Below are 26,583 nucleotides of genomic sequence, written 5' to 3'. Positions count from 1 at the left end.
TTACCGTCTCATAGCATACTGCTCCTGCAAAATGTCGGATAATAAAGCCTTCATCATCTCTGATATTTCTGTGAACAGCCAATTTAGACTTTCTAGGAACCTGGAATTAAAAGTTGAATTACAAAGACAAATTATACTGGAGAGTGAGAAAAAGTTTATTCTTAAAACAATCACCATGATTCTGCCAGGAGCACTAGGAGTTAAAAAATTACATTGCCTGCAGTACACTTGGGATGACCACTACCATTCCCATTCAAACCAGAAAATTCCAAAAACCACACCCTTATATACCTCACATTCAAAATAAAAGTCACCAGGATTGCTAACACCAGCTAGTTGATTTTCTTTTTGCCTTTTATCAACAATTTCTATGCCATTAATTCCAGGGCTGATTAATAGCCTTGTTACATGAATAGGATTAGATAGAAGCTTAAAATAAGTTTTTAGATGGTATATTTGAAAAGGCAACCTAGTTGATCGTACGCATACCGACAAAAATGTTTCATTGCACAGCAATCCAGTTAAGCAAGATTAAGTGGAAACTTAACAAAAGGTAAATGGATGACAATTTTATTTGGCTCCCTTTGCTTGCATTTTTTCAGCAGAAAGCATGTACTTAAATTGCACTAATTTGCATTAATTTTCCAGAGTACTGTATGTTAAAGAATTAACAACAAAAAGGTTTTCCTTGTGTGTTCCCTATTTTCATCTCCAAAGTGCTAGCTAGACACTCCCTGTGAGTCAAATATTCTCCAAAGCAAGCAATTTTTGAAGATAGCTCAAATGGTATGAAATAACCTAAATTAAAACGTGTTTTTATTTCCTTTTCATGCATTAGATGTTAACAAACTTCAAACGTAAGTGAAGAATATGGCTTTAGTTTCAGCAGGATATTAGAATTGCTAGACAACTTAAGCCCTCAGTGAACTTTTCAACAAACCTAATAACCAAACTTGTACTTAACAAAAGAATATGGATTTTGCAGACTGGTGTGGTATGAGATTTCTTAGGAAAGGTTTTCATTAAATTGAAGTGTTTCTATCAACTGTTCCAAGAACTGTTTTATTAAAACAAGACAAGACAGCAAAAATAAACCTACACAGAGCCTGAAATGGTCCTTGTGTTTTTGGTGCACAACTGAAGTAAAATGCTGGTCACTTGGTTGGGGAAGACGGTTTTCTTCATCCAAAATATCCAGTAGACCTATTAATTTTGCTTCAATCAAATCTATTAATGGAACAAAATATATTTACAAAAATTGAATATATAAACTCATATCAGAAGTGAACATTACAAGTTTAAAATGCTACTGATCCAATTCTGTATAAAGGTATCTAGGGAAGGCTGTTAGCACAAAGTACAAAAAAGTCATTGCAAATTAATTCTACATATCTGAATTGTTGATTTAATTTATATCCTATACATATCAAGTTCTAAGTCTAATACAAGGAATACGGCAGAAAACAGTTTGATTTTTACTCTGGGTCTCCAGTTAAATTTAGCCATCTAATTCACAAAAGGTGCCTAAATATTTCTGTGGTATGACCATAGGTCCTTATGGGATAATTGCTTATATTGTTGGTGTTTTTTTTCAAGCTTTTCATCTATGTTTCACCTCATATCAAAACTAAAAGCATGAAAAGGCACATACCTCCATTCAAAATAGGATCCAGGGAAAAAATGAAATGCCTTTGTTTTAAGAAAGGCAGATCAGGCCTGCACATACAGTGGCGGGTTCACAACTCTTTACGAGTGTGTTGTCTTGACCTTTCACATACATACAGAAAAGCCCTTGAAAGCTGACATAGAAATTCATGCTCTTGAAAGTATTAGACACAAGAATTTTGCAGCTTTTAAAATTTTTTTTATATTATCTACAAAACTGACTAATGGTTGTACTGCAGCAATGCCTATGAACCCTTACCACAGATTGTAAACAGTATGAGGCTATACATAAAGCACAAAGACAGTCCCAAAGCAAAGAATTTATGCTTATGAAATCTGAATAAGCTAATTTAGCTACAGAGATGACTACCATTCCATCAAAAGATTCTAATATACTAATGACTTGTTTCTAAGATTCTTCTATAGTGTTAAAAAATTGTCCATGTCAACATAGTATCCTTCTCTTTTGTGACAGTTAGTATTTCTACATGCTCACTGCTGTCACCAGCCTGGTCCAACACCTTAAACAAAAATTTTGTCAGAAACCAACACAATTTTTCTCACTCACTTCAAAAGACAGTAGAAAATCCTTTTCTCCTGACTATGCAAGAACAGAAAAAAGGCATAACTCATACAATGAAGAAATGCGTCAAATCTGTGATGGGGTGATATACGATGGTTGGAATGGTAAAAGGGTTCATGACTGAGGGACTGCTACTTGTATTCTTAGGTAACCTGCCCAAACCTTTTTTATGGCAGAAAAAGGCAACAACTTGGCAACCATCTCAACAACCTGACCCATTTTCTCACTATGAGTCAGAGACCTTTTCTTCCAATAGGCACCAGGGAACTCCTTTTGATCCTTAGATATGTTAAAAAAGAAAAAAAAAAAAAAACAACCAAAAAAACAACAAACCAACAAACCACAGAAACATGCACTGGGGGGGAAGCAACCCTTTTTATAGAAACATGACAGTCTCAAAACTGTAACATTTCTGGGAACAGGCTCAGGCTCATATACACATTAAACACATTATTAAGCCACTAGAAGAGAGATCTGTATTCATGGAAGTCACCTATTTCCTGTTGCTATGCTTTTGTTCCCTCCTCTAAATACCTTCCTGTTGCTTTTTCACAAGATGGCTAAGAGGTTTGCTGGACAAGAGTTGTCTTTAGTTAAATCGGAGTTAGTGACTGCACAGTCCTATCTGTCAAAGTGTAAACTTCTTCAGCAGAGCTACAGAAACTCAGAACCAGACATTTTGCAACAGATGTTAAATTCTGTCACTCTGCTCAGCCAGGACTGACTAGTTACCATAAAGCAAATTACTGTAAATGCAAAAGCAAAATGAACTTTTGTTCACAATACACCAATTTAGAGAACACAAGTTGAACACAGAGGGGGAAAAAAAAAACAAGGAAAAAACTCAACCTTAAGCCTATCGTATATATCAGTCTGCGGAAGCCTAAAAGCAGCAGTAACATCTACACCCTGTTGCCTATAGTTCATTTTGTTTCTTTGCTCACCAGCTCAAAAAAAGGTGAGGGCAACGGAATAGGATTTTTTCCAATTCATGGAATATTTTTCACCAGACACCCTCACACCCTTCTTCACTTTCTTTACCTTATTTAGGTGTTCTAATTAGTTTGCTAGGAAAATGCACAAGAAATTCACAAGTCCCAGCTGCAGTTATTACACACCATAGGACAACACGGCTCTACTGCCAACCAGAACTGGAATCTTATACAAAGCTGGAAGAATTCACAAGGTTGCAAGTCATTAAAAACATAAAACTATAAACCCACTAGTGCTATGCATATCTTGCCTCTTCTGCTTGAAGCTTTTTTTCTCCATGACACTAACAAATACCTTGACATTTCAAGAAGTACATACCTATACAGTCCTGATTATCTACATAGCGCACTTCATTAACCCCCAGGCCTTCTTTCTGGTAAAGTTCTTGTTCCTGAAAAAAAAAAAAAAAAAAAAAGTTTTGAAAAGAGAAAATACCACTCACCATATATTTTTTTTACCCACCAAAAATTTTTTTTAAATAAACATGAAGACATTTTTAAATACAGCATGAATCAACATAAATTTTAGAATTTCCTTCCACAGCTTAATATATTCCAACTTCACCTCCTTAATGATATGCCCAAGCAATTAGATATTACCATTAGGTATGAGATGTTGTCCAGTATCTGGATGCTTCATTTTAATGAATGGTAAAAAAGAAGAAGAAAAAAGATTGTTGATTTTCAAAAAGCCGTATTCTTCTCTGGCACAATCAGATGTCACACAGTAGGAAAACAGTTTGTCAACTGCATCTTTTTTTAATCTAAGCATAATGTGCAATCTTACAGATAACAGTGTTCCTTTAAGTATCTCTTTACTAAAAAAATAAATCCTCAAATATAACATTAAATATAACATACCTCTTTCAGAATCCTTTCATTAAAAAACTGCTGCAGTTTTTCATTACAGTAGTTAATACAGAATTGTTCAAAACTGTTGTGCTCAAAGTATTCTGAAAAACAGAAGTTAAACTTCTATGATAAATGGAGATAATTTATATTACATAGTAACTAAAAAAAGCTTCACAGTGCTAATATTTAAAGATGTGTTCAGATCCATATCTGTTTCTTTCAGTAAAATAAACGCTTTTACAGATTTTCAAGTTTCACATAACACAAATATAGAAATACTGTGGCAGATCACATTTCTAAGACAATTAACAGACAGTTGTATCTGGCATCAAACCAAAGCAAGATACTACCATACAGTGAACCTATACCAATACATTCTCATGCATGCACGTTACAACAGGCTGGCACAGGATATCACAGCTCTAAAGACCTGAAAACCAAAGGTTCCCTTTTTCACTGTTCTTGGACCACCTTAGCAGGGCTAGAGCACACCAGAAAACATGCCCTATTCTGAATCTCAGTGAACCAAACAGGACAAAAGCTTTACGGGAACCATCAACACCCACCACTTCCTGGGAACAACCAGGAGCCCGAAGTCCAATTCCGTAACAGAACTATCCAGCCTCCAGGAAACAGTATCTTAATTCAGAGACTTCATTTGACTGTGTGCCAGTATGCAGTGATCTTCTCAGGACTGAATGGGAAAACAGCATGCACATGCAATACCTTTTCTAATTTTACTGAGTGTCCACAGTAAGATTCCACTCCAAATTTTGGAGTCCTTCAAAAGCTGTGTCTATGTAGACACTACAGGAATCTGAAACCACTACATGTTCACTTTGACGCTAACACTTATTAGCATTATTAGGTCATAAGGAGAAACTCTAGATCTCCTCTACACTCTTGTATCTTAGGAAAATGAGGCTTTATCGGCTCTCTTCATATCTTCTTAAGTTCTTGTAACCCATCCCACCCACCACCACCAAAAAGAAAACTCTTCCACACTCCATTACAAAATTTACCATTGAATCTTTTGTGGCAATGATAGATGAGTAGAAAAGGGGTTTTTTTAAGTATACTTACCAAAACCAGCTATATCTAGAACTCCAATAAAGAAACAAGAAGTCTCAAATGGAAAACACTGGTTTACCCTGTTCACTACATGGTCAAACAGATGACTATACACCGTTTTAGCCAAGGCATCACGAGCATTGTTTGCTTGTTCCACTTTCAAGGGTACCCTAAAAAACAAAAATACACATCTTATTTTTCAGAATTCCTTACTCTGAAATACTGGGATTAGACTCTAAACTTAAAAAGAATCTTTCCAATTACTGTAAATAATTTTACAAAAAAGCCCCTGGGCTCTAGGCCCAGGTAGGAGACAATCTTGCCAAGTTAGACTAACTATCCTACCTGTAAAAAGAAAGAATAATGCTTCACTATCCTCAGTAGAAGTGAGATGCTGATGTTTTCATACTCATTCAACAGATAATCAGAAACTATATTGATAATTGCCAGAGAAAGGTACTTAAAAATATATATATTCCCATCTACAAAAAATATTTCAACTATTTATGAGCTGCCTAATCGTAATAAAGCCTACAGTGCAGTTTTGCTCTGCTATTTTCGACCCTATGCTTTTTTAAGTGCTATAATAAAAACTATAAGGCTGTAAGTTAATTGTTAACAAAAATAAAAAAACATAGATAAGGGAGTGCATTCTCATGGTGAAAGTTATATGCAATCGTGAAATAAGGATTCTTTTTAAACACTGGAAGAAGGGGCCTTTTAAGAGATGAGAATTTATTCGCCCTACCTTATTTATAAACCTTTATTCTGCATTGTGACTATTACAAGTTTATATCCTAGTTTAGCAGTCAAAAAAAAAAAAAAAACCCACAACAAAAAACCCCCACGAGTCACAACTTCAGAGCCTATGAAATGCATGAACAAAACTGTGTGAATATCAGGCAAATTTAGCTACATATTTATGTATAAAGAATATATATCTAGCAATTTCCTAAAGTCAGTATGACAGTGACAGGCTTAGAATGCATATATTTCAAAGCACCTTTAACCACATCATTTTGTGGATCAATACATTCTACAAGACCTTTTTTTTTTTTTTTAATAGGTTTCAGATTAACAGAAAAACAGTTACACTGTACACAGCTGAGGAAGCACCTGTAGAAGTCTCCAGAATAAGACAACTGATACAAGGATAAAGCCGTAAGGAAGTGCTTGACAAACAATGTGAAAGAAGCATGAAAAATGAACCTTTGGCTTCACGGTATGATTGCAAACTGCCCTTAGATCCCAATCATGGTGCCAAAGAATTCAAAAGCAAAAGCCCCACTAATCTGAACAGAATCAGACCAGACCAGAATCAGACTGTCAAAGATCAAAACTCTCCAAAGGATTTTTACATGTCAATAAAAAAATATAAATAAAAAGGAAAAAAAAAATTAAATACTGATAGCTCCTTGACCAGACAGCATCAAAATTTCATGCATGGAAAGAAGGCCTACAATTTAGAACAACTATGGGTACACAAAGGCTTTGCAAAACACTGTATGATGACATACAGATGATATATCCAATGTTAAATTAAATCAAAAGAGGAGATTTTTAGGGAGAGCGCCTTTGCTAACCAAACTGATAAAATTTGCAGGGAGGAACAGGGACAAATAACGTCATTATTTTTATCACAATTGTCCTCTTTGTCATAAAGAATAAAGGACGATGGTTGCATGCCAAAAGCTTTTTCTAAATATCTCAATCAGTTGGCTTAATAAAACAAATCACTTCTCTCCATTGAACACCCTATATTACTTCTGCCCATACACCTTGCCTCTCATATCCTTGGACCACCAGCACTACAGTAACAATTATTAATAATCAAAGGATAGACTGTCCAGCTAAGGTGCTGGATAACCAGTTAGGGAACTTCTCAAGTATGAAGCAAATCTACATTTAAAAAAAGTACCTCTTAAGTGATCTGTTTTAAAAAAAGACCCTCTTAACTGATCTGTTTAAGTAAGCCCTACATAAAACGTTCAAGATGCCCCGGCTGCAGAACTGCCCTATCGCCTCCTCCAGGTAGTTTTCTGTACACAGGAGTACAAAGAACCGGCAGGCAAGAAAATGAAAACTTAAAGTTACACAGCTTACCCATATTGCATCATTTCCTTCACTTCCCAAGATTCATAAGCACTAAAATAACTCAAATTTATTATTTCTGTATTTTTTCAAGGATGATACTTCTGATGCAGAAACATGAGACTGATGGAGATCACTTTCTATTGTGACTGGTAAGTCGGGGAACCAGAGACTCCATTCACTAAGGACACCTGCAGCTACATTACATTAGATAGTAATTAGCTTTAACACACAATCTTGTCTTTCACTAAGTATCTTCTGACTTATCTTATGGTAATGAGCACTGACAGCAATCTTATCTTATAAATAGAAGGAAGGTACCTTTACATTCCATTCTGATACGTTTAAGAGATCAGAATACTAATTCCCACGTCAGCTGCAGGCCTATTACATAATACAACACACTAAAATCATTTATGCTTTCAATTTATTTTTTTAAACAACATGGCAAACAGTCATACTTCTGGAGATTTTATTTATAAAACAGCCCTGTTCGTCAAAAGTAACAAAGTCTGCCATTATTAAGTAGAATTTCAGGACTGCACAAACCCCTATTGTTATTTTAGGTTTCATAGTATGCAGTGGAAACCCCTGGAAAGAAAATGTAACCCTGCAATGCATTTTCCACAGCTGAAAGTACAGAACCACTAAATAATGCTGAAATTGCACTGGTAGATACCAGTAGATACAAAAAAGGGCCCTATTACAGACCTGACATTCAGAATGAGTAACTTCTTTCTCATGAACTTGCTTTCCCTCAGCTCCTCCTTTCCTCTGGTCTGCACACTGACAAATGAATCTGTTTGCTTCTCCTGTTTCTTGTCTTAACAGGAAAAGATATATTTTCCTTCCTCCACTTCACCTTCTCCCCTCTCCTCTATCCATCACGTATTTGTCAGGAACAGGGAAGAAATTTTTCCAAATTCTAAGCTATTTGGTAAGGCTGCAACAAAAAAACATGTTTGGTCTTCATAGTAATTTCTTCAGCAAGGTTTCCACTGATCCACAGAATCTGAGGCCTGGGGGAAAGCGCTCTCATGGGTTGGATTTATCCTGTGGATAAATCCATGCAGTCCCCAAACATTTTCCAGAATAAACTATAATTAAAATATGTATAATTTGCCCATAATTGACGACTAAGAGAGAGAGCGCAGCAAGGCAATACCCATCAGCTACTGTCATCCAATAAGGTTACTGCTTCACAAATACAATGGCCTAGATGAAATAACCCTACCTAGTGAAAGGTCTATGTAATTAAAAGAATATGAACAGCACATTTGTAATTTGAGAAAAGTTGAAGGTCTAAAAACCGTAGAAAAATGTTTTGTTTAAAAAAAACACAATGTTTTTCCAACAGGGGCTTCAGTTCCACCAAAAAAAAAAAAAAAAGCATTTTGGTAGGAAATGTACACCAAAAGAAGTGGAGGACCAGGAATGATGTAAGGTAAATTCTTCACACTGTGAAATAAGTGAAATAATTTACTTTGTGATGACAGAGTCCTCTTTGAAAGTCGTCTTGGAAAGAGAGAAAATGAATAAGAGAGTATATAGTGCATTTACAGTCTAAGAGGTGTACCGAAGTTTGAATATTAACACATTATTTCTCTCTGTAAACACACTTTACATGGATGGTAAAAACATCAGCCAACAAGGTGATCATTATGGCCTTTTTTGGGAGACTAACAAGGACCGATAAATGTAGTGCAGCTGTCAAGTCTCCCTGGCAGTCCACTGCACATTAGTATTTAATAAAATTCACAGAGATAGCATTTAGCATCACCCTCCTACTGTTCCTTGTTGGCTCCATTGTGCCCAGCAGAATAAAGCCTTTGTTATACTCTGAGCACCGTGATTTCAGCTGAGCTATTTATTCACTGTGACCTATTAGGACTCACATGATCTACTTGCACACAAAAGGTCCCTAAGAAAGAGAGAGAGAAATGAGTAGCTCTTTGGGTTGTCAGAACAAAATAAAACAATGTTCTTGTCAAAACTCTAATATTGATAGCAATCAAATAGTTTCTAAACCACGCCACCATAGAAAAACCTGGTGGCTATTTAATAAATATCTAAAACAGTCCAGTCCGCTTTCCTTGTACATGCAGTATTCCACACAAGAAGATACTAGTCTATTTATTAGTGCATGTTTGCTTTTAGCTGCACAAGTTTAGAAAAGGCTGGAGAAAGAGGCTTAATGCATTAATCCTCTGAGATGGTGGAAGGAGCCCTCTGAATGTTTTTTCGATCCACAAAATAAAACATTAGGGAAAAATAAGATCTGCTGGCACAACAACATAACTCCTTGTGTTTGCAGACTTTCGAAACAGTACCCTGCTAAGAACGCCCCAGGCTTATCAGGGTAAATATGCTGAACAGAAAATTTCTAGTCTTAATCCAAAGTGAATTTGAAGCTGTAACTAAAATTGTATTTGTTCATAAGAAACCTTTCTTGACAGGGTCACTTGAGATGTGGTGAAAGGGAAGCAGTATATTATGATACACCTTTGCTTTAGTCCTTGATATGTCCCACCAAAGATTCTCAAAAGGAAACTATATAGACATGCTTTATCTGTATGTTCTGTGTACAAGAGCCAAAACTAGTCTGTTCTCAGAGGCTGACTCAATAGTTCACTGAGAGCATTTCCAGTAGGCTGCCATCTGAATCCAACATGGATGTCATTTGTTCAAACCCCTTCTGCTTCTAGTTAACACTTTCACTTAAAAGGAATGCAAAAGTAAAGGTATTTTTTAAAAAATGGTCTGATAATACTGAACTAAGAAAGCAGAAAATCTTGGTAACAAGATTAGCATACAAAATTACTTTCACAAATTGAAGATACAATCTAAAAACCCACAAGATAGATTTCTGTAAAGGAAAGTGTGTGGTGGTATACTTAAGAGAATTCAAAAATATAAATGCAACATGGAGAATAACGAGCTAAGCAGTGAGTCAACAGAGAAAGATCAGCAGTTAGAGTGGATCACAAGCTGAATTAAGTGAAAAATGTTACTAACTTTCAAAACCTGCAATTCTCATACTGCCATGTGTTAATATGGGTACCATCTGTACTGTATAATATATAATTTCCTACTCTAATGTTATCCATAATACTGATAAAGATTCTCCTGGATGAATATATCAAAAGATTTTGCTGTCAATTTAGACATGGTCTAGAAGACAGCAAATAGTAAAACTTGGAAAATACTGGCCACTGGAGGCACTTTGTCCCACAAGACCCATGTTCTCCTACATGTAAAGGTTATTATAAAGAGAAAAATTATTTTTAACTTTCCATATTAGCTAACAAGGCAGCAAGATGATAGTGACTAAATCTCCAATTTCTAGTGGGGGGGGGGGGGGGGGGGGAAGAGAGGAGGAATTTATAATCACTTTCCAGAAAAGCACTATTGAAAATATTATGAAGAGATATAGATCTTGAGCTTTTAACTGAAGGCAGAATAACCCCTCCCCAAACATTACTTACCCTTTGTCTCTGCATTATAATTTTTTCCACGGTACTCACTATTAAGTTCTAACTCTTGAACATCCCTTCTCCCAAAGTACAGAAATAAGCAGACTACCAAGAATTCTACTTGTTTGCTCTATCTAGAAATACCCCTCAAAGGTCAGCTATTTGGTAATAATGTATTACTGAACAACAGCCCATACCCATGCTAAACTTAAGACTCCTGAGTATGAGTTAATTCAGAAGAGCTCCTGTGTACCCCCAAAAAAACATGACGTTCAAACAGCATAGGTTGTCGCTGATGGTTTATTATGCTCAAACTTTGACTAGGAAGATCAGTTTCACCCTGGAGATCAGGAAGCAGGCACTAAACAATATTTCCGCTACAGCTATTCTCTTTTAATTTAGCATTCTTGATTAGAATTAGGTAGAGATCAAGATTACTTCTCTTGCACAGAATAAGCTCTTGACCAGTGGAAATCTTCATTACTCAAATCCGTTATATCCCCTGAGGACTAAAAAAGCCGATGCTCTCAAGTGCTCAAAGATCAACTTTTCACCTCATAGGTCTGACATAACCTAAGCATGTGTTAACCAACACCTGCCACCTTTACTGGCCACAGTGACATACCAAGGTTAAATCAATCAGCTGTTACTTTGTTTCAGTCTACAAGTTTATGAAATGTTAATAAATATTTCATACTATAAGACATAAATAATAATAAATTCAAAAATATATTAAATATGCAAGGAACTTACATAAACCACATAAATACAGATAATTAATTATGGCTTTCATATATTAAACTTCTGGTGTAATGGTTGTATTTCTGATTCACTAAAACAATCTGATTGTTTCTGTAAGTCAGTAAGAAGCACCCATGCATTCTTCCAATGGGTGAAGGGAATGTTAATTAGTTTCCTAATTAAAAGATCGATGCATTCAGCTAAACATTAAGAATTACTTTTAATGTGCTCGTAACTGTTTAGCCCAAGTTCAGCTTTTGATGCAGTGTTTTCTTTAACTCCAGAAAATACACAACATAGAAAACTGAATGTTAAAACACTCAATCCAGTTGCACGCAGCTTAGCTAGCATCCCTGGCAGCTTGTGTGCTAGAAGGACCCATCTCAACAAGAGAAAATTTGTGGTGGAAGCTAGAGGTTTTTCATAAACAAAAGGCAACTGTAGTGAAATCGTTGTCATAAAACTCTTTCATAAGAGTAATAACTTCCACGGTGTCGAAATTTTATCATCAGTACCACCTTTAAACATGTTCTTTGTAATTATTCCTTCTCCATGTGTGTACAGGAAGAAATTGCTACCCTACTGTGCATAGGAGGTTACCTTGATAACACCTTCTTGTCAAAATGAAAGGGATAATCACTTTTGTTAAGGTCACTATTTACTACAATAGTGATGCATTCTTAAAAGCTACAGGAAAAAAAAAAAAAAACCAGACAAATTTATCCTGTTCCACTATTTTTATGTTTCGATGAAAAAATATTAACTTTGCAGTCAAGATTAAATGTTTCTTTATTAGCAACAGGTGGTGTTTTTAAAGCTGAAACTTGATTTCAGAAGAATTAGATGTGGCAAGCACAGGGACACTGATGACCCAGACACTGAGAAGGATGGATATAGTATCCTCTAATTAGAGCACCCCAGACCTAATATCACAGGGCAGCAGTCATGGGAGCACTGTGCAGCCCCCATGGCAAGAAAGATGCATCCAAGTATCCTGTGAAATACTTTAGGCACAGCATTAACATTCCTTGGTACAGTGTATCTGTTAAATCTCTTAGCATATCTAATTTTCTGTGTAGGTTACAGATTTAACAGGATGAGTGCTGTACTTTCTTTGGCCACACAGCATACTCGCCAACGTGTGAGAGGTTTTTTTAAAATGTGATAGTGACTTATTCAAAGCAGTTCTTTTCTGAAAAAAAGGCCATTTCAGCCAGATGTTGTATAACTGCCACTCTTCCAAATACAAATAAAAACATTCCAATGACCTAACAACAATAAAACAAGCCTGAGCAGCTGAAAATGTGCATTTGGATCAAGTGGTTTAAAAAAAAAAAAAAAAAAAAGAGAGAAAAAAAAAAAGCCCTGTTAAAAATTTGTCCTCTCAAAATGAACACTTGCATGATGGGAAGGCATAGCACGCTGTTTGTTTTAAAGGGATTATCAATGCAAACCTGCTAGTCTACTGCACTCTCGTATTTTTGTAGTATTGTTTTTGTACTTGCATCTTGTAAACCATTAGCAAGCCTTTTAAATAGCTGCACTTAGGCTAACTGCACCTCAGTTCATACTTGCAAACGGTCAAGCGGCAGTTTGAGGCCCTTTTTTCCCCGTGGCTAAGAGGGGCAAACCCCGTGTCAGGAGGCAGACCCGGCGGTCCCTGGCCGGGGGGCGGAGGTTGGGCAGCCGGTTACCTCAGACCGCAGCTGGCAGCGCCGGGCCAGCTCCCAGCCCCCGGCCGCGCTCAGTGCGCAGCCCGGGCAGCCCCTCCCGCCGCCCGCCGCGCCGCGCCCCGCGGGACTCACCTGATGACCGTTCCTTTGGCGCCCCCTGCCGTGGTGAGCATGACGCGCGCGGTGAGGCTGCCGCGCAGGTCCTCCGGGTCCAGCCCCAGCAGCGCGGCGCAGCGCTCCAGCGCCGGTTCGCTCCGCGGCCGCACCGTGCAGCCCCCTGCGACCGACCGACACCGCCGTTACACACTGCCGTTACACACCGCCACACGGCCCCCCCAGCCCCCAGCGCGCTTCCCGGTGGCCGGGCAACTGCTGCCAGCCCGGCATTTTTAGGGACATTTTTATGTGACGATCTCGCCGTGACCACGGGAAGTAACATCAGCTTTGGAGGAATGAAAGGTTGCCTCTGGTAATTACTTCATATATTAAATGTGAACAGTGAGTTCTCAAAAACAAGAAAACCCCCAAAACAACAACAAGAACAGAAAAACAACAAAAAAAACCCCACCCAAAAACTATGCATGAAATTCTGTATTTGTAGAACTTTGTTCTAAACATGGGCTGTTCAAAAAGCTAACCTGCTTGTAAGCAAAAGAATTATCCCAAAAAACGCAGAAGGAAAGTGCTAATACCTAGAAACTAACTGTACTGATTTAAGCTTTTGAACTTAGATGTTCCTGTAACCCTCCAGACTTCCTTGCTCTGCAACAGAAGTGCCTGGCACGGCAGGCTCCCGGCACTTACATATGTTCAGATAATAGTATGTACATTTTCCCAGGTACACAGCTGCAAGGTCTGCTTCCTTCTGCTCCACACCACGCCCACAGCGCCAGAGCTCATCCAGCTTCATAAATCTAACCAAAGTGCTCAAGCACTTTAGCAAAATCTAACACTTAAATAATTACATATGCCAACATTTCTTTCCTGTTGTTCTCGGTAAAATTTATTCTACACATAAATGAAGAAACCAAAAGGGATAAATAACTAGTCAAACATTTCTTGAATTCCTTAACTCCACAACCCATTAAGTGAAAAAAGGGAGGTAGGAGTCCTCACAAGATTAAGGCTTTTGTGACTTGATTTTGGAAGCTCTAGAACACCATCTGACCTGTAGTAAACAGCTTTTGTTTGGTGTTTCCCAGGTTTTTGAAGCAGCAACAGAACTTTAGAGGGTCTCTGGTAAGACACATACTGCCTGGAGCAGTTCAAATGCACACCCTGTGTGCACACATACAAGGTGAGAGCAGAATAAAGCCTGTATTTGCAACTAACATTTTAGAAGTTCAGTAATTTATTCCAGAAAAAAATGGGTTTGAATTTCAACAGAGAAAATAAGTTTTCTGGTGTCCTCCCTCCCTTCTCTAAACCCTGACTTTCCTCACTGTCTGTGGTTCCCCTTCTTGTTCATTTGCCTCCTGAAACTGCCTCTCCACTCACATTTGCACCTTTTTCACTGTTCCACCTTGTCAACCCCAAAGTCTCAACTCACAGAAGGCCCAAACAGGGGAGCTCCCTGCCAGTTACTGCTGAGCCCCGTGGAGCCACTACCCTTTCTCTACCCCCAGGTCTTCCCAGATTCATTCACATTAACCATGTTCATTTCAGTCATCTTCATGAAGATGGCAAGATCATAAATTGACACTGGGGAGGTTCTGATTTGACCTTCGAGGGGAAAAAAAAAAACAAAACAAAAAAACACCACAAAAAGAAGAAACCCCCCTTCTCTGTGACAACCCTAAGATACCCGGTCTGAATTCAGTGTTGGCCCTGCTTTGACCAGGACACACTGGACTAGAGACCTCCCATGATCTCTTCCAAACACAATGTTTGGACAGTTCTGTGGTGATTCTGTGCTTGGGGTCCGGAGCTAGTGAACCTATAAGGCTAGTACTCATTTAATTTATCATTCAAAACACCTTTTAAAATGTTCCTTGGTATGACCTTCCTAACAACTTTACCAAGTTTGGCAACAGCTATGCATACTTGAAGTAGGACTAAGAGGAACCAATTTCACTGTGTGTATCTTGCAACTCAAGATAAAGAGGTACTTACATATCTTTTCTACTATAGTTATATTTGTGCTATGTCCAGACCGGGAGTTTCTTCAGGAATATCTGGACAGCAGTTCTCAACTTAGAGAGGCTGATTTAAACAGTAAGGTAAGAACGACCAGTCCCAAAATACTCATTCCCCCTTCCTCAGCCTTCCTGCACATTCTGCTACTGAGTCCCAGCTATGCTCGTACCAACTCATCTTGTGAGTGACATCTTAAAATTAGGAAATCTACATTTACCTAAGTTTTTGCTGTAACATCTTTTCCTCGCCTCTCAAAATACTCATGATGGTATTTTTGGAAGCCAAAGGGCATAATGCCTTTCCCTACAGATGGAGTTGCTAATTTCAAGATGTTTTCATGACATTAGCAAGAAGTTGGTCTAAAATTATTATTAAAATACAAGTATGGTTTTGACACATAAACAGGTAAACGACTTAAAAATGGGGTGAATTAAGACTAAATTATCCTTGAACATGAGGAAGCTTTCTAAAGCAACAATTCACATGGAATTAACTACCTATAATCAAGAGACATTTTCCGTATTTTTACAGAAAACAATTTATGTTTCATCTAACCTGAAGTGCTCCCAGCTTCTTCAAAATCAATATTTCCAAGGTGAAGGACACCAGCCACTACTCTAAAAAGATCAAGTTTTTCTGCATCATCCAGTCCAATCTTTTTCATTGCTGTGCACATTCTGTTGAAATCTCCATGATCATCCAAGAGTGGATCCTTCAAGGAACCTGCTTTGAGATACTAGAAAACAACAAGATAAACAAAAAATTCAGTAAGTGATTTTAAAGTAAACGTAAGCAATTATTTCCAGTCAAGAATAAACCGTAACAAAAAGCATAAAAAAGCATGCCAAACTAAGTAGAAAGAGATTAGAGCTCTTCAGACAATACAGGCTTTGCAAAAACCCTTATTTATTTTGTTGATACTTTGAAGCATGATCTTCAAACTTCAACTTCAAAGCAAATTTCAAACTATCTTCACAAAGCAGAAGTTGGAGAATGTGACAACTAAGGATGGGGAAATATAGGATAGCAAGCAGTGGAAAGGAAGACTTTGGCTAAGGGAGCTATCGAAGCATTGATATAGAGGAGTGCTTCTAGCCCTCAACAGCTGAAAGAAGATTGAGGTCCTTGGGACAGGATGATAGGAAGTCTGACAGGACATGGGAAAGGCATATAGGTCAAATCAGAACTGGAAGAGTTATCCCTATCCTAAACAGACTTAAAGAAATACACTTGTTAACGTTTGCTGGTGATTAAGAAACAGAAAAGTTGTTTACAGTGTTCTTTGGGTTAGAAGAATACCAGCTATGTTTTAAAGTAACAATTTAACATTTTGCTGATTTTCCTAATTTAAATATATCAAGCCATTTTAACTATTAACAGGTTTACGTAGGAGATAGTAACACATCTGCATGCAATCAAGAGACTAACTGAACATGCACAGACTGAGCTAAGTTACAATTACTTTAAAATGTTTTCAACTAAAAAGAATAATTCAAATAGAAGCCTCATTAATATCAAATAAGCTAACATGATTTTTATCAAAACAAAACACCACATGCATCTGAAAAATTCACTTCACACAACATTTAGACACATCAATACTATTAAACTACATTTATTAAAATTAAACTACATCTTAATTATGTAAAATGATCACCTCATCTTCCTGATAAGGAAAACACAAAAATAATTTAAGTATTAATTGATTATTCCAGCTACTTCTATAAAAATAAACAATCTTAATATTTTGCTTAAAATGACAGAGCAAATACTCAATTTCTGATTTAAAAACATGAACAATGCAATATATTTCCTGTTTAAGTGGCTAGACTAGGTTTGAATATCACTGAAATTTTATCCTTTATTGGGCCTTCAAACTGATATGGCTGTGAACATACAGGTATTACGGCATCATATGTTCCACTACTTAATGTCTAATACACATTTGCAGAATTATTCTCTCAGTATGTTTTAGTTTAGACAAACACTTATTTCAAATTAAGTCCTTTAGAGGACACGTTTTATGACAGAACACCCGCCTGTAAATCACATCAATAACAGAAGATTGCACAGGTTCATCTTCCAGTAGCAATAGGTGAATGTTGATACTTTATGCCTACATAAATGACCAACTTCACTACATATCTTCATTTAAGGCAAATTAAGTAAACTGAGGCAAAACCTCCCAAGCTTCTCTTAGCCTATCTGCTTGACGAGAATGAAATATCCACCAGCTTTCTGCCTCACAGTAGTATCAAATCAGCATTTCTGTATCTCACTCTCCACCACCCCTTATTATAGAAAACAGCCTATATTCAAGCAAAAGAAATCAGCATTACGTATTCAGTGTTACAACATACAAACACTAGAAATCCAGGAGTAGACTTTACAATGTTGACTTGAGCAAAGAAGTACCTATATTGTCTCTCATAGCCAGGCACAAGCTATGTACAAGCTCAAGACCAAGTTCTCAAAGGTAAAAGAGATGGTATGGTCAGTGGGGGAGAGACACTCTTGAGGAAAATCATATTTGTATTTTTCCACATGTATCTGCAGCTTGCCCTGCTACTGAATCACATTTAAGGTTTTGATTAAGAATTGAAATATCTTCCAGCCATACAAATGAGACATTCATACTTCAGGCATGAATAGTTGAAAGAGCAGAGAAGAAATTTCATTAAACTGTTTAAACACGTAAGTGTTTAAACAACTTCCAATTCACATATACTATTAATGCAGATTAAATTCTTTAGTGTCCTCATGTGAACAAGCTCAAAGGCTGGAATGACCAGAATTTGTAGCATTTAAGTTTAAAAAAAAAGTAAACGAAAATGGACCAAGAGGAAAGAAATGTTTTGAAGTTTCACGCTTTCTTCCAGGAAATGCCATGCTCTGCATAAGCAACAGTTCATAGCGAGGGGAAAACAAAAAACAATAAAGAACCAGCGTACTGGGGAGGGGGATATACTCATGCTGGAAGTGAAGTTGCACTAATGTTTTATAAAACAGTTTGGAGTATCACTTCAAAAATCCAGACAGTGAAAATGGCTCTGGAAAAGACTGCTGCTTCTGACCTATTACTACCAGTAGTAACATTTAAAAAGAAAATTAAAAAAACTCTTGACTAGATTTTTGTTTTCCACAGAAGACAAGCTGCATCATTAAGTATTACATTATTATAAGAATGAAAAGGAAACAATTTTATATACTGTTCCATTTGGGATTTTAAGATGCGTGTCAAAATGCATTTCTAGGACTGAACTCCAAAACCAGAGTTCTGAATATACCAGCTTTGACAGTACCCATTTAGACCTATAGAGATGTGCAAAATGAACATTTCATTCCACACTGTAAAACTGTAATCATAATTTTCAACTCTATCTGCATTAATCGATAATATAAACCAACTGAAGATACAAACATACCTCAGGACTCTTGCGATTCTGCAAAATCTGCTTGTCTGTTTCTTTGTTAGCAAAGTATCTGGTACAGCCTCGATTTAAATACTGTAACAATAAAAAAGTGGAAATGCATACTTAAAAGACAGAAGTAAGGAAAACATATGCTTTTATTTAAGGCTTGGTCTACATAGCTTGATTTAATCACGTGGTACTACCAACATGGTAGGTATTCAGAATTCATTCCTTGAAAATGTATTTATTTACATCTACAAAATTACAGAAGTGCAACAGTAACAAACATCTATTGAAAACTTCTCGATTTTGACAACTAAAATACTTTTTGACACAGTGGGATATTAATTTTGTTAAATCCCACAATCTTTTCGCAGAGTTTGACTCTATTAAACCTATTAATGGAGTCTGGGATTACAGAAAAGACAATCAAAATTAGAAACCAAGAAAATAAATTTTCTGGCCTATGTGTAATTTCAAACTTTATTAATTTTTTCCTCACCAGTGAAATATTTCTATAGGTAGTAAGAGATGTAGCATATTAAAAACATGAAGAGTATTAAAAACTTGTAATATGGCACAAGCAGAAGCCTAACTCAGAATCTGGCTTCTGACATCCATCTCATGTTGTACAGTAAAGGGAATAGACCAGGCATTCAGATAATGACTGATACTTCCAGCAAAATAGGATCACCAGCTTTTTCTTTCTGATTTGTTCAGCTGAAAATATGAACTGCGTCCAAAAGCTTGGACAGAGCCCTTTGTCTAAAGGAAGTGAACTGATTCTCTGCTGTAGCCCATGAACAAAGATGTTTTTAACTAGGTGAACACAGATAATTCTACCCTTTGATTAAAATTCATATACAAAACTCTAAAAAGTAAAACATTCTTCAAAGCATTTTTAACAGCAGAAGGAAACTAGGTGACAAATTTAACATTAAAACAGTGACAAGAAAACTTTTTTAAAACATTTCAGAAGTTAAATTTTTTTTAATTAAAAATAAATTATATGTTAATATTTTAAAATTTAACAAGCAGCAAAGAACTTGGGATTCAAATACTAGTTTACGGTAAAGCAATAAATATTCTTAATGGAAATGAAAGTACCTGTTACAAATTTAGCAGAAGTCTAAAAAATTATGTCACGGTGTGATAAGGCTGATGTGACTGTAAACTCTTTATAATTGAAACTGGCAAGTGAGTGCCTTCTGTCAAGGCACTCAGGCTGTTCAGTACTGTACTGCAACCAGCCTGATTTTAAACAGGTTATAATTCTGACCTTGACATCTACAGCCTTGTGTGCAGAGTTTTTGATTAGAAAAAAATCCCCAAGAGTGGGCACACAGCACATGCAGTTCCAGAATTAAAAATCTATTAACTACAAGAAGTAAGTTTTAATGGAAAAGTGGCTGCACAATAAAAATATATATTTGAAAATTTGTTCAAGATTTTAGCTTGAAAGATACAAGAGAATACTGCATAGAGTAACTGCACAATAAAGAAGAAAGTTTTGAAAACTAGCACCATATCATATGAAAATAAATGGTGCTGGGTTTTTTTAAGTATTGTGTTTGTTAGGTGTTTCAAAAGAAAAGCTTTCCTTCTAGAGAACAGAAGTAATTCCTTCTTAATAAGCATCAGATCAGGTTTCCATCGCACAACTGAGTACAAGTAGATGAACTATAAGACGATACAAACTGAATATTTTAAGAAAAAATGTAAGGTCTCCAAAGGCCTCTAGGAATGCCTTTGAGGAAGTAGGAAACTTGTCCTAAAATACTGCTGTGGCTTTTAGGGAGCAAGATCACCTAGAGACCACAGTACAAATGTATGATGTGCATAATATGGAACTGCAGCTCTGTGGCCACTTCCTGGCTCATCAGTAAGCAGAGACTGACTCGGCCAAGCCAAGAGGCAGCAGCAACCTGTTCGGTCACCAGCATACACCTGCCTTCCCTACAATGAGTGCACTAATTTAGGTGTCACCTATGCAACCACTGCTTTGCACAAAACTAGTAGGAACTTTGTATCTTTAAGGCTTCTAGCCCTCTGCTGAATTCTGATGAAATTGAGTACAAAATATTTTGGAGAAGGTAACAGATAAGCACAGTCCAAGTTTTATTTAGAAAACCAAGTAGAAAGATACATCAACAAAGAAAACAATCAACACAGTAATGTAATTCTTTGTTAGCAGTGCCCCTCACCCCATTTAAGATCAAGGAAATCTAAGAAGATGACAATTAATTTATAACCTTGTAATTGCACATGCTCTCCAGGGTTGTGTTACAAAACCTTTCCAAACTCATGGCAGGGATTTGGTCTGTGTATTTTAGAAATACACAAAATTCTGTTTCCATGAGATTCCAAGCCAGGCATAAGCCAAGAGACAGTGGAGAGAGAGACAGACAAATGATGGAACATAAGCAAACAACTGACCAGTATTTACCAGTATGATTTGATTTGCCAATATTTTTCAATGCAAGACAACAAAGCACATGATGATATTTGTAGATATTTACAGTTCAAGTGTGATTGTCAAAAGGAAAAGAAAAACAAAAGAAAAACCTACCAATACATTTATATATCATTAAATAGCAGGAATGAATGATTGAAGGCAAGAGTCTTCACCTTACTAGTAAAATTGGTGATAACAGTGTAAGATGTGAATAGGCTTAGAAAGATGTGAAGAGAAAGAGAAAGGGACAATCAGGAAGACAATGAGAAACATTGTATCAGTAAAGAGTTCAATAATGTTATTTTCTCAAGAAAAAAATACTGCAATAATCAAAATGTAATACGCTAAGAAAATAAGAGAATTTAAAAATAAGGGAAATAAGGTTGGAGTCACTCAGGCAAACCAAAAATAAAATAGAGAAAAAAAATTTGACTGACAAGAAAGGGAAGAAAGCAATAGGAAATGTCATGTTATTTGTCAATCATTTCTGAAAATAGTTCAGTGAAATCAGAATGTAGAGAAGGGAGAAAGAAGGAAAGCTGGAGGAAAAGTTAAAATGAAGTAGTAAAAACCGTTCAGTGGAAAAATGGGAGGAAAGAATGCAAGAACATAATGATAGGACAGAAAGACAGCCTTTTTGTGGGATTGCTACTAGAAACATAATACAGAATCAGGGTTAATCGGGAGAAACCACATAGTTTCAGAAAAAGGCAAAAACCCTAAAAATAAAGCATGGGGAGAAGAAAGGAAGGCAGTAAACAAATCAGAAGCCATAAGAACAGGCACACTGGATTGAATTAAAAGGCCCATAGTACTCAAGAGCTTGTCTTCAAACATGACCTCTACTTCACCCAAGGATTTTACTATACCTTTCTGAGTCGGGATGACAAAACTGTGTATGCTGTTTACAAACATGGATGTACATTGCAGCATAACTCACTATTTCATTCTCCCTTTCCTAACAACTTCTAAAATGCTACTCTGCTTTTTCCCTGCCACTGAACATTCACCTAACATTTTTAAAGAAGTATGTATAATGATTCAAGTCTTATTTCCCAGCTGTTTTAGCTCACTTTCATTTAAGGTATAGTTAGGAGTATTACATTCAGCACTGATTTTATTTGTATTTTACTGGCTTCTCCATTATTTGACTGACTGGACCAGTAACAGGTTGTGGAAAGACAGCCAAAACTCAAAAATAGTAAGTAGTCCTCAGGAAAGAATAAATTAGGTGAAGAAAAACCTAAGAAGGAGAATCATGCTTAATGAATAAAAGTAATCTTGGCAGGAAGAGCTGAGCATAGGCTTTGGGTCAACTGGAGATAAAAGGGTGAGCTTTCAGCTGAAAGGGACTGGTGAATCTTATCATATAACCTGGAGTGACCAAGAACAACAGAGGACTATGATGAGAGGAATGGGAGAAGGTCAAAACTGGAGTAGTACAAATGAGTATAGCATGATAGGAACAAGGTGCAAGAGAGTAAGTAGAAAAGACAAGTGATGTGAAAGCACATGTACTGGAACAGAGCAGCATAACAACCCTGTCACTGTGGTCTGATCCTTGGTGGGAAGTGTAAGGGAAGAACAATTTAAGAGAGAGAATCATGGGGGAACTCCTATGTCTTCCTAAACATACAATTAGAATAGGAAAAAATAAATGCAGTTTTCAGGACTTAAAAGATGGGTTACCCACAGAACAGTTAGATCACAACCAAGAAATTCACACTTTACACCTCTAGAAGAGCCCATAACAACATTACTAGCAGCTGGGTATGTAACAGTATGTTTTTGGAAAAAACAAAGATTCCTCAATTTTAAGACAAAGTACAGGAAATCTTCCAGTAAGGAAAAACAGCAGGCAGCTTTATTTCAGGATCAAATAGATTTAACAAAAACATCTTCTGATTTTTCTAACAGGAAAGAGTCTGTCAAAGATAATAAATAGAGAATTTAATAAGACCTATATGAAAAATCCATGTATAGCAATATGAGGAGCTTTACAAACACTGACTCTGATACTCACCCTGAAGTTGTCAGGAGAGCTTAGATATAGTTTTTCCCTAATGTCTTCTGGAGCACCAGCACAAAGCCTGTAAAAGATATGATAATTCCTCTCTTCTTTGCCTTGCACACAGATCCTAGATTTCTCCAGAAGGTAATGCGATACAAATCCACCAACCACCGAATTCTAGGAGGAAGAAATATTTTTCTGGTTATCTGAATATTTTTGGGATTATTTGAGATGCATAAGTTTTCAATTTACATTTGTCTGATCATGGCTCGCTCAACGAACACTGCTCCATAACTTCTCCCCCTGGCTCACGTATTGCATATACATACATTCCTCTTAAAAGAAGGGTCTGCTTCACCCCAACAAGCAGAAATCCTTGGTAGAATTTCAGTAGTTCCTGCAAAGACCATTGCTACAGCCACCCTTACAGTTCTTGGATGACAGTAAGTGCCATTACTGTGCTATTACAACCTTCTCTAGCTGCCTTTCATTGAGACTCTTGCAAAGGAGAAGGAAGGGTTAAAATTAAAGAACACATATTTGAACAACATCTTAGGCAGAGTAATTATGAGCAAACATTTTATTTCAAACACTTGCACTTCTTTTCTGAGATGGAAGTCTGATGGATTTTGAAAGCAATTTGTTATCTGGCCTATGATAAAATTCCCTGTGCCTAGACAAATCTTAATAGCAAGGAAATTCCTGAGCTTACGGCCATTAAAGCAACTAATAAGGACTTACTGACTGACAAATTTGACAATGGCTATGCAGTCATTCACTCATTCAGGAGGCCCCAGTCCATACTTATATTCCTTTTAGAAATCAGATCTAATAAGGTCACCATGAAGTGAAGTCTTGTGAAGTATGAAGTCTTGTAAAAAAGGGGCTCAAGTAAACAGGCTGATCTTGCCCTGGAAAGCTGAAACGGGCTTTTAAGCAGTTTCTGAAGATAGGCTGAGTGCTATTTGCTTCAGCTGAAGCAATTAATCTGAAACACCATTAAGTGTTGACAGATAAACTGACAGGTCACAAATGCATCATTCCAAGTAGAAATTTGGGTCCTTTCCATAAGTTTATTAACATGAACTGGACCAACAGATAAAGTCCCTCTACCCTTAAAGGAATTAATTTAGTTATTTACTATCTAAACTATTAACCAAAGATCTGAAGTTCAGTTACAAACCAAGGGATGAAAACTTAGGAAAAGACCACAAGCTCAAGACCAGATGATGACCTTAAACTCTGCAGGAAGGAGGAACAGCAAGAATTTGTTTCTTTATGTCCTCAATCAGAAAGATGATGAGGAGGCACATTCATAATCTCTACAGGGATTGTCAACAAAAGTCTTCAATTTGGACATGCTGGGCAGCTATAAAGTCATCCTTGAATTGTAGAATGTGTGTATACATATGCTATCCAAGCAAAACTACACCCAAACAAAGAAAATTTTTCATAAGCTACACAGCGAACTTCTGACAAAAGTACTTCTGACAAAAAACAATTCCATGACTTCTGTCATATACATAACACTAATGTGAGGTCCCAAAATCTCATATAAATACATTAAAACATCTATAATTCATTTCAAGTATTAAAGCATTAAAATATATCTGTTTATATCTAATATGCAACTGACACTTATTTGTGCATTAAAGGAATGCATAAATACTTAACAGCAAGTTATTCTTTAATATGCCTTTTTGCATATTATATTTGCATATTATATTATTCTTCTGTGGATGGAAGTAATTTTCCTACTGACTCGACCAACCATTTTCCAGTAGTGACACAGTACTCTGTGGCTCTGGTTTTTCCTTCAAGGTGATAGAATACAACTCACATCTGTAAAGCAGGACAGTAGCTATTTGGTGCAAGATAAATTATTCAGTCTACTTCCAGTCTAGCATTACCATTTTATGGCAAAAAAAAAAAAAAATCATCACTGGTTATCTGTTATCAAAATTCCAGTACCTTTTCATTGAAGTGAATTTCTACAAATTTCCCAAAACGACTGCTGTTGTTGTTGCGAACAGTCTTTGCATTTCCAAAGGCTTCTAATAGGGGATTTGCTGTTTAAACAATTAAAATTTTGAAAGTGTTAAAATTTGATCAGTAAACTACCAAAAAGAAAGAGAGAACAAATACATACTAATTATTCAGTGAACTTATTGGGAATAAGGTTTGAAAATTAAAGGAAAAATATCACCTATTAGGAATAATCAATTTTGCAAATTGTACTGGATATACTGTGATGGAACTTACAATGAAGTACTTAAATATCACATAACATTGCAATTCGAATCAATAGTGTAAGAATTTCAGAGACAAGCACCAAAAATTATTCAGTGATGTTGTTCTACAGCAAGCAGGTAAATAACTGATACATAAACTATACGAGACAACACACAATTTGACACTTCCCAATGAGTTGCTATTCATAAAATCTAAACTACCCACTTATCCCACAGATAACAGTGTCACTTAAATGTCATGCATGTGACATGTTAGATTGATTAGGGAATAAAAAAATGTATTAGAAGACTGTGGATTTCAAAAACAACTTTAAAATGCCCTTTCAAATTAGGTCAATTAAGTGATTGAGTGATTTAATTTTTTACTGGCTGCAGTTTTCAAGCACCTTAAAGCCCATACAGAAAGAGTGGCGGCAATCTACAGTCTCTCCCTCTCTCTCCCCCCATGTCATGCACAGTTCAATCAGTTTGAAAATGCTTAGTAGTTATGAAAATCAAGGCCTCTGAAAGACTGCATTTACTAGCTCTGAAGATCAAAGAAAACATTTACTGAGTCGCACTAACAATAAACCATTGAAAATATCTGCAAGATTTTTTTAAGGCTTTTAACTAAAAAATTATTCACTGGAAACTAAGTGAGCAGAAACTCAGATTTAAAACTCCACTGACAACCGTCTAAAAATCTGCTCCTAAAAAAATTAAAGAATGAAGGAATAACTACAATGGTTGGATAAATTATGGATAATAATGCATCATTTAGTAGGACAACATCAGCATTAACTTTTCTAGTTCGGCTAGGTTTTCATTTTTTTTAATACTTAAAGCTTACGAAAATGCAAATCTGACTTTCAAAACTGACTTCTTAAGAGATCTTTGATAACAGTTCAGGTATTTTACATAATATTAACATTTCTGAAGAAAAGATTATGAATAAAAACAAATTGCAAAAGGTCTTTCAGATAGGTTAAAGGTTCCTCTAGTAATACATATGCTGTAAGCATGCTCATTAAAATTGTGCCTAAAAAACTTCAAAATTCATGCTGTTTTAGATTAAAAAATCCAACTTTTCTAAGAATACCTACAAGTACCAATTAATTTTATGGCATACTGCGTCAGGCATTATGCAATTCTTGGCCACTTTTTGAGTTCCTTTGGCACACAGTGGATTTCACTAA

At 36.4% G+C, this 26,583-nt stretch overlaps 1 protein-coding gene across 4 annotated transcripts in view; it reads right to left on the bottom strand.

Moving 5' to 3' along the window:
* Window positions 1-26,583, bottom strand: part of MYO6 (myosin VI) — a 116,450-nt gene that overhangs the window by 38,483 nt on the left and 51,384 nt on the right. For all 4 annotated transcript variants that reach the window (XM_074861898.1, XM_074861899.1, XM_074861900.1 and 1 more), the window contains exons 8-17: window positions 25,128-25,225; window positions 23,169-23,333; window positions 18,703-18,783; window positions 15,833-16,013; window positions 13,274-13,418; window positions 5,176-5,333; window positions 4,102-4,193; window positions 3,560-3,632; window positions 1,100-1,227; window positions 5-100 (exon numbers count right to left, since the gene is read on the bottom strand). In XM_074861898.1, the coding sequence (XP_074717999.1) occupies window positions 5-100; window positions 1,100-1,227; window positions 3,560-3,632; window positions 4,102-4,193; window positions 5,176-5,333; window positions 13,274-13,418; window positions 15,833-16,013; window positions 18,703-18,783; window positions 23,169-23,333; window positions 25,128-25,225 (1,217 nt within the window). The remainder of the gene's footprint in view (window positions 1-4; window positions 101-1,099; window positions 1,228-3,559; window positions 3,633-4,101; window positions 4,194-5,175; window positions 5,334-13,273; window positions 13,419-15,832; window positions 16,014-18,702; window positions 18,784-23,168; window positions 23,334-25,127; window positions 25,226-26,583) is intronic.

The sequence above is a fragment of the Strix uralensis genome, chromosome 3 (assembly GCF_047716275.1).
Source record: "Strix uralensis isolate ZFMK-TIS-50842 chromosome 3, bStrUra1, whole genome shotgun sequence".
NCBI classification, from domain to species: domain Eukaryota; kingdom Metazoa; phylum Chordata; class Aves; order Strigiformes; family Strigidae; genus Strix; species Strix uralensis.
Note: the sequence above shows the minus strand (reverse complement) of the source record. Positions and strands in the feature narration are given on the sequence as shown.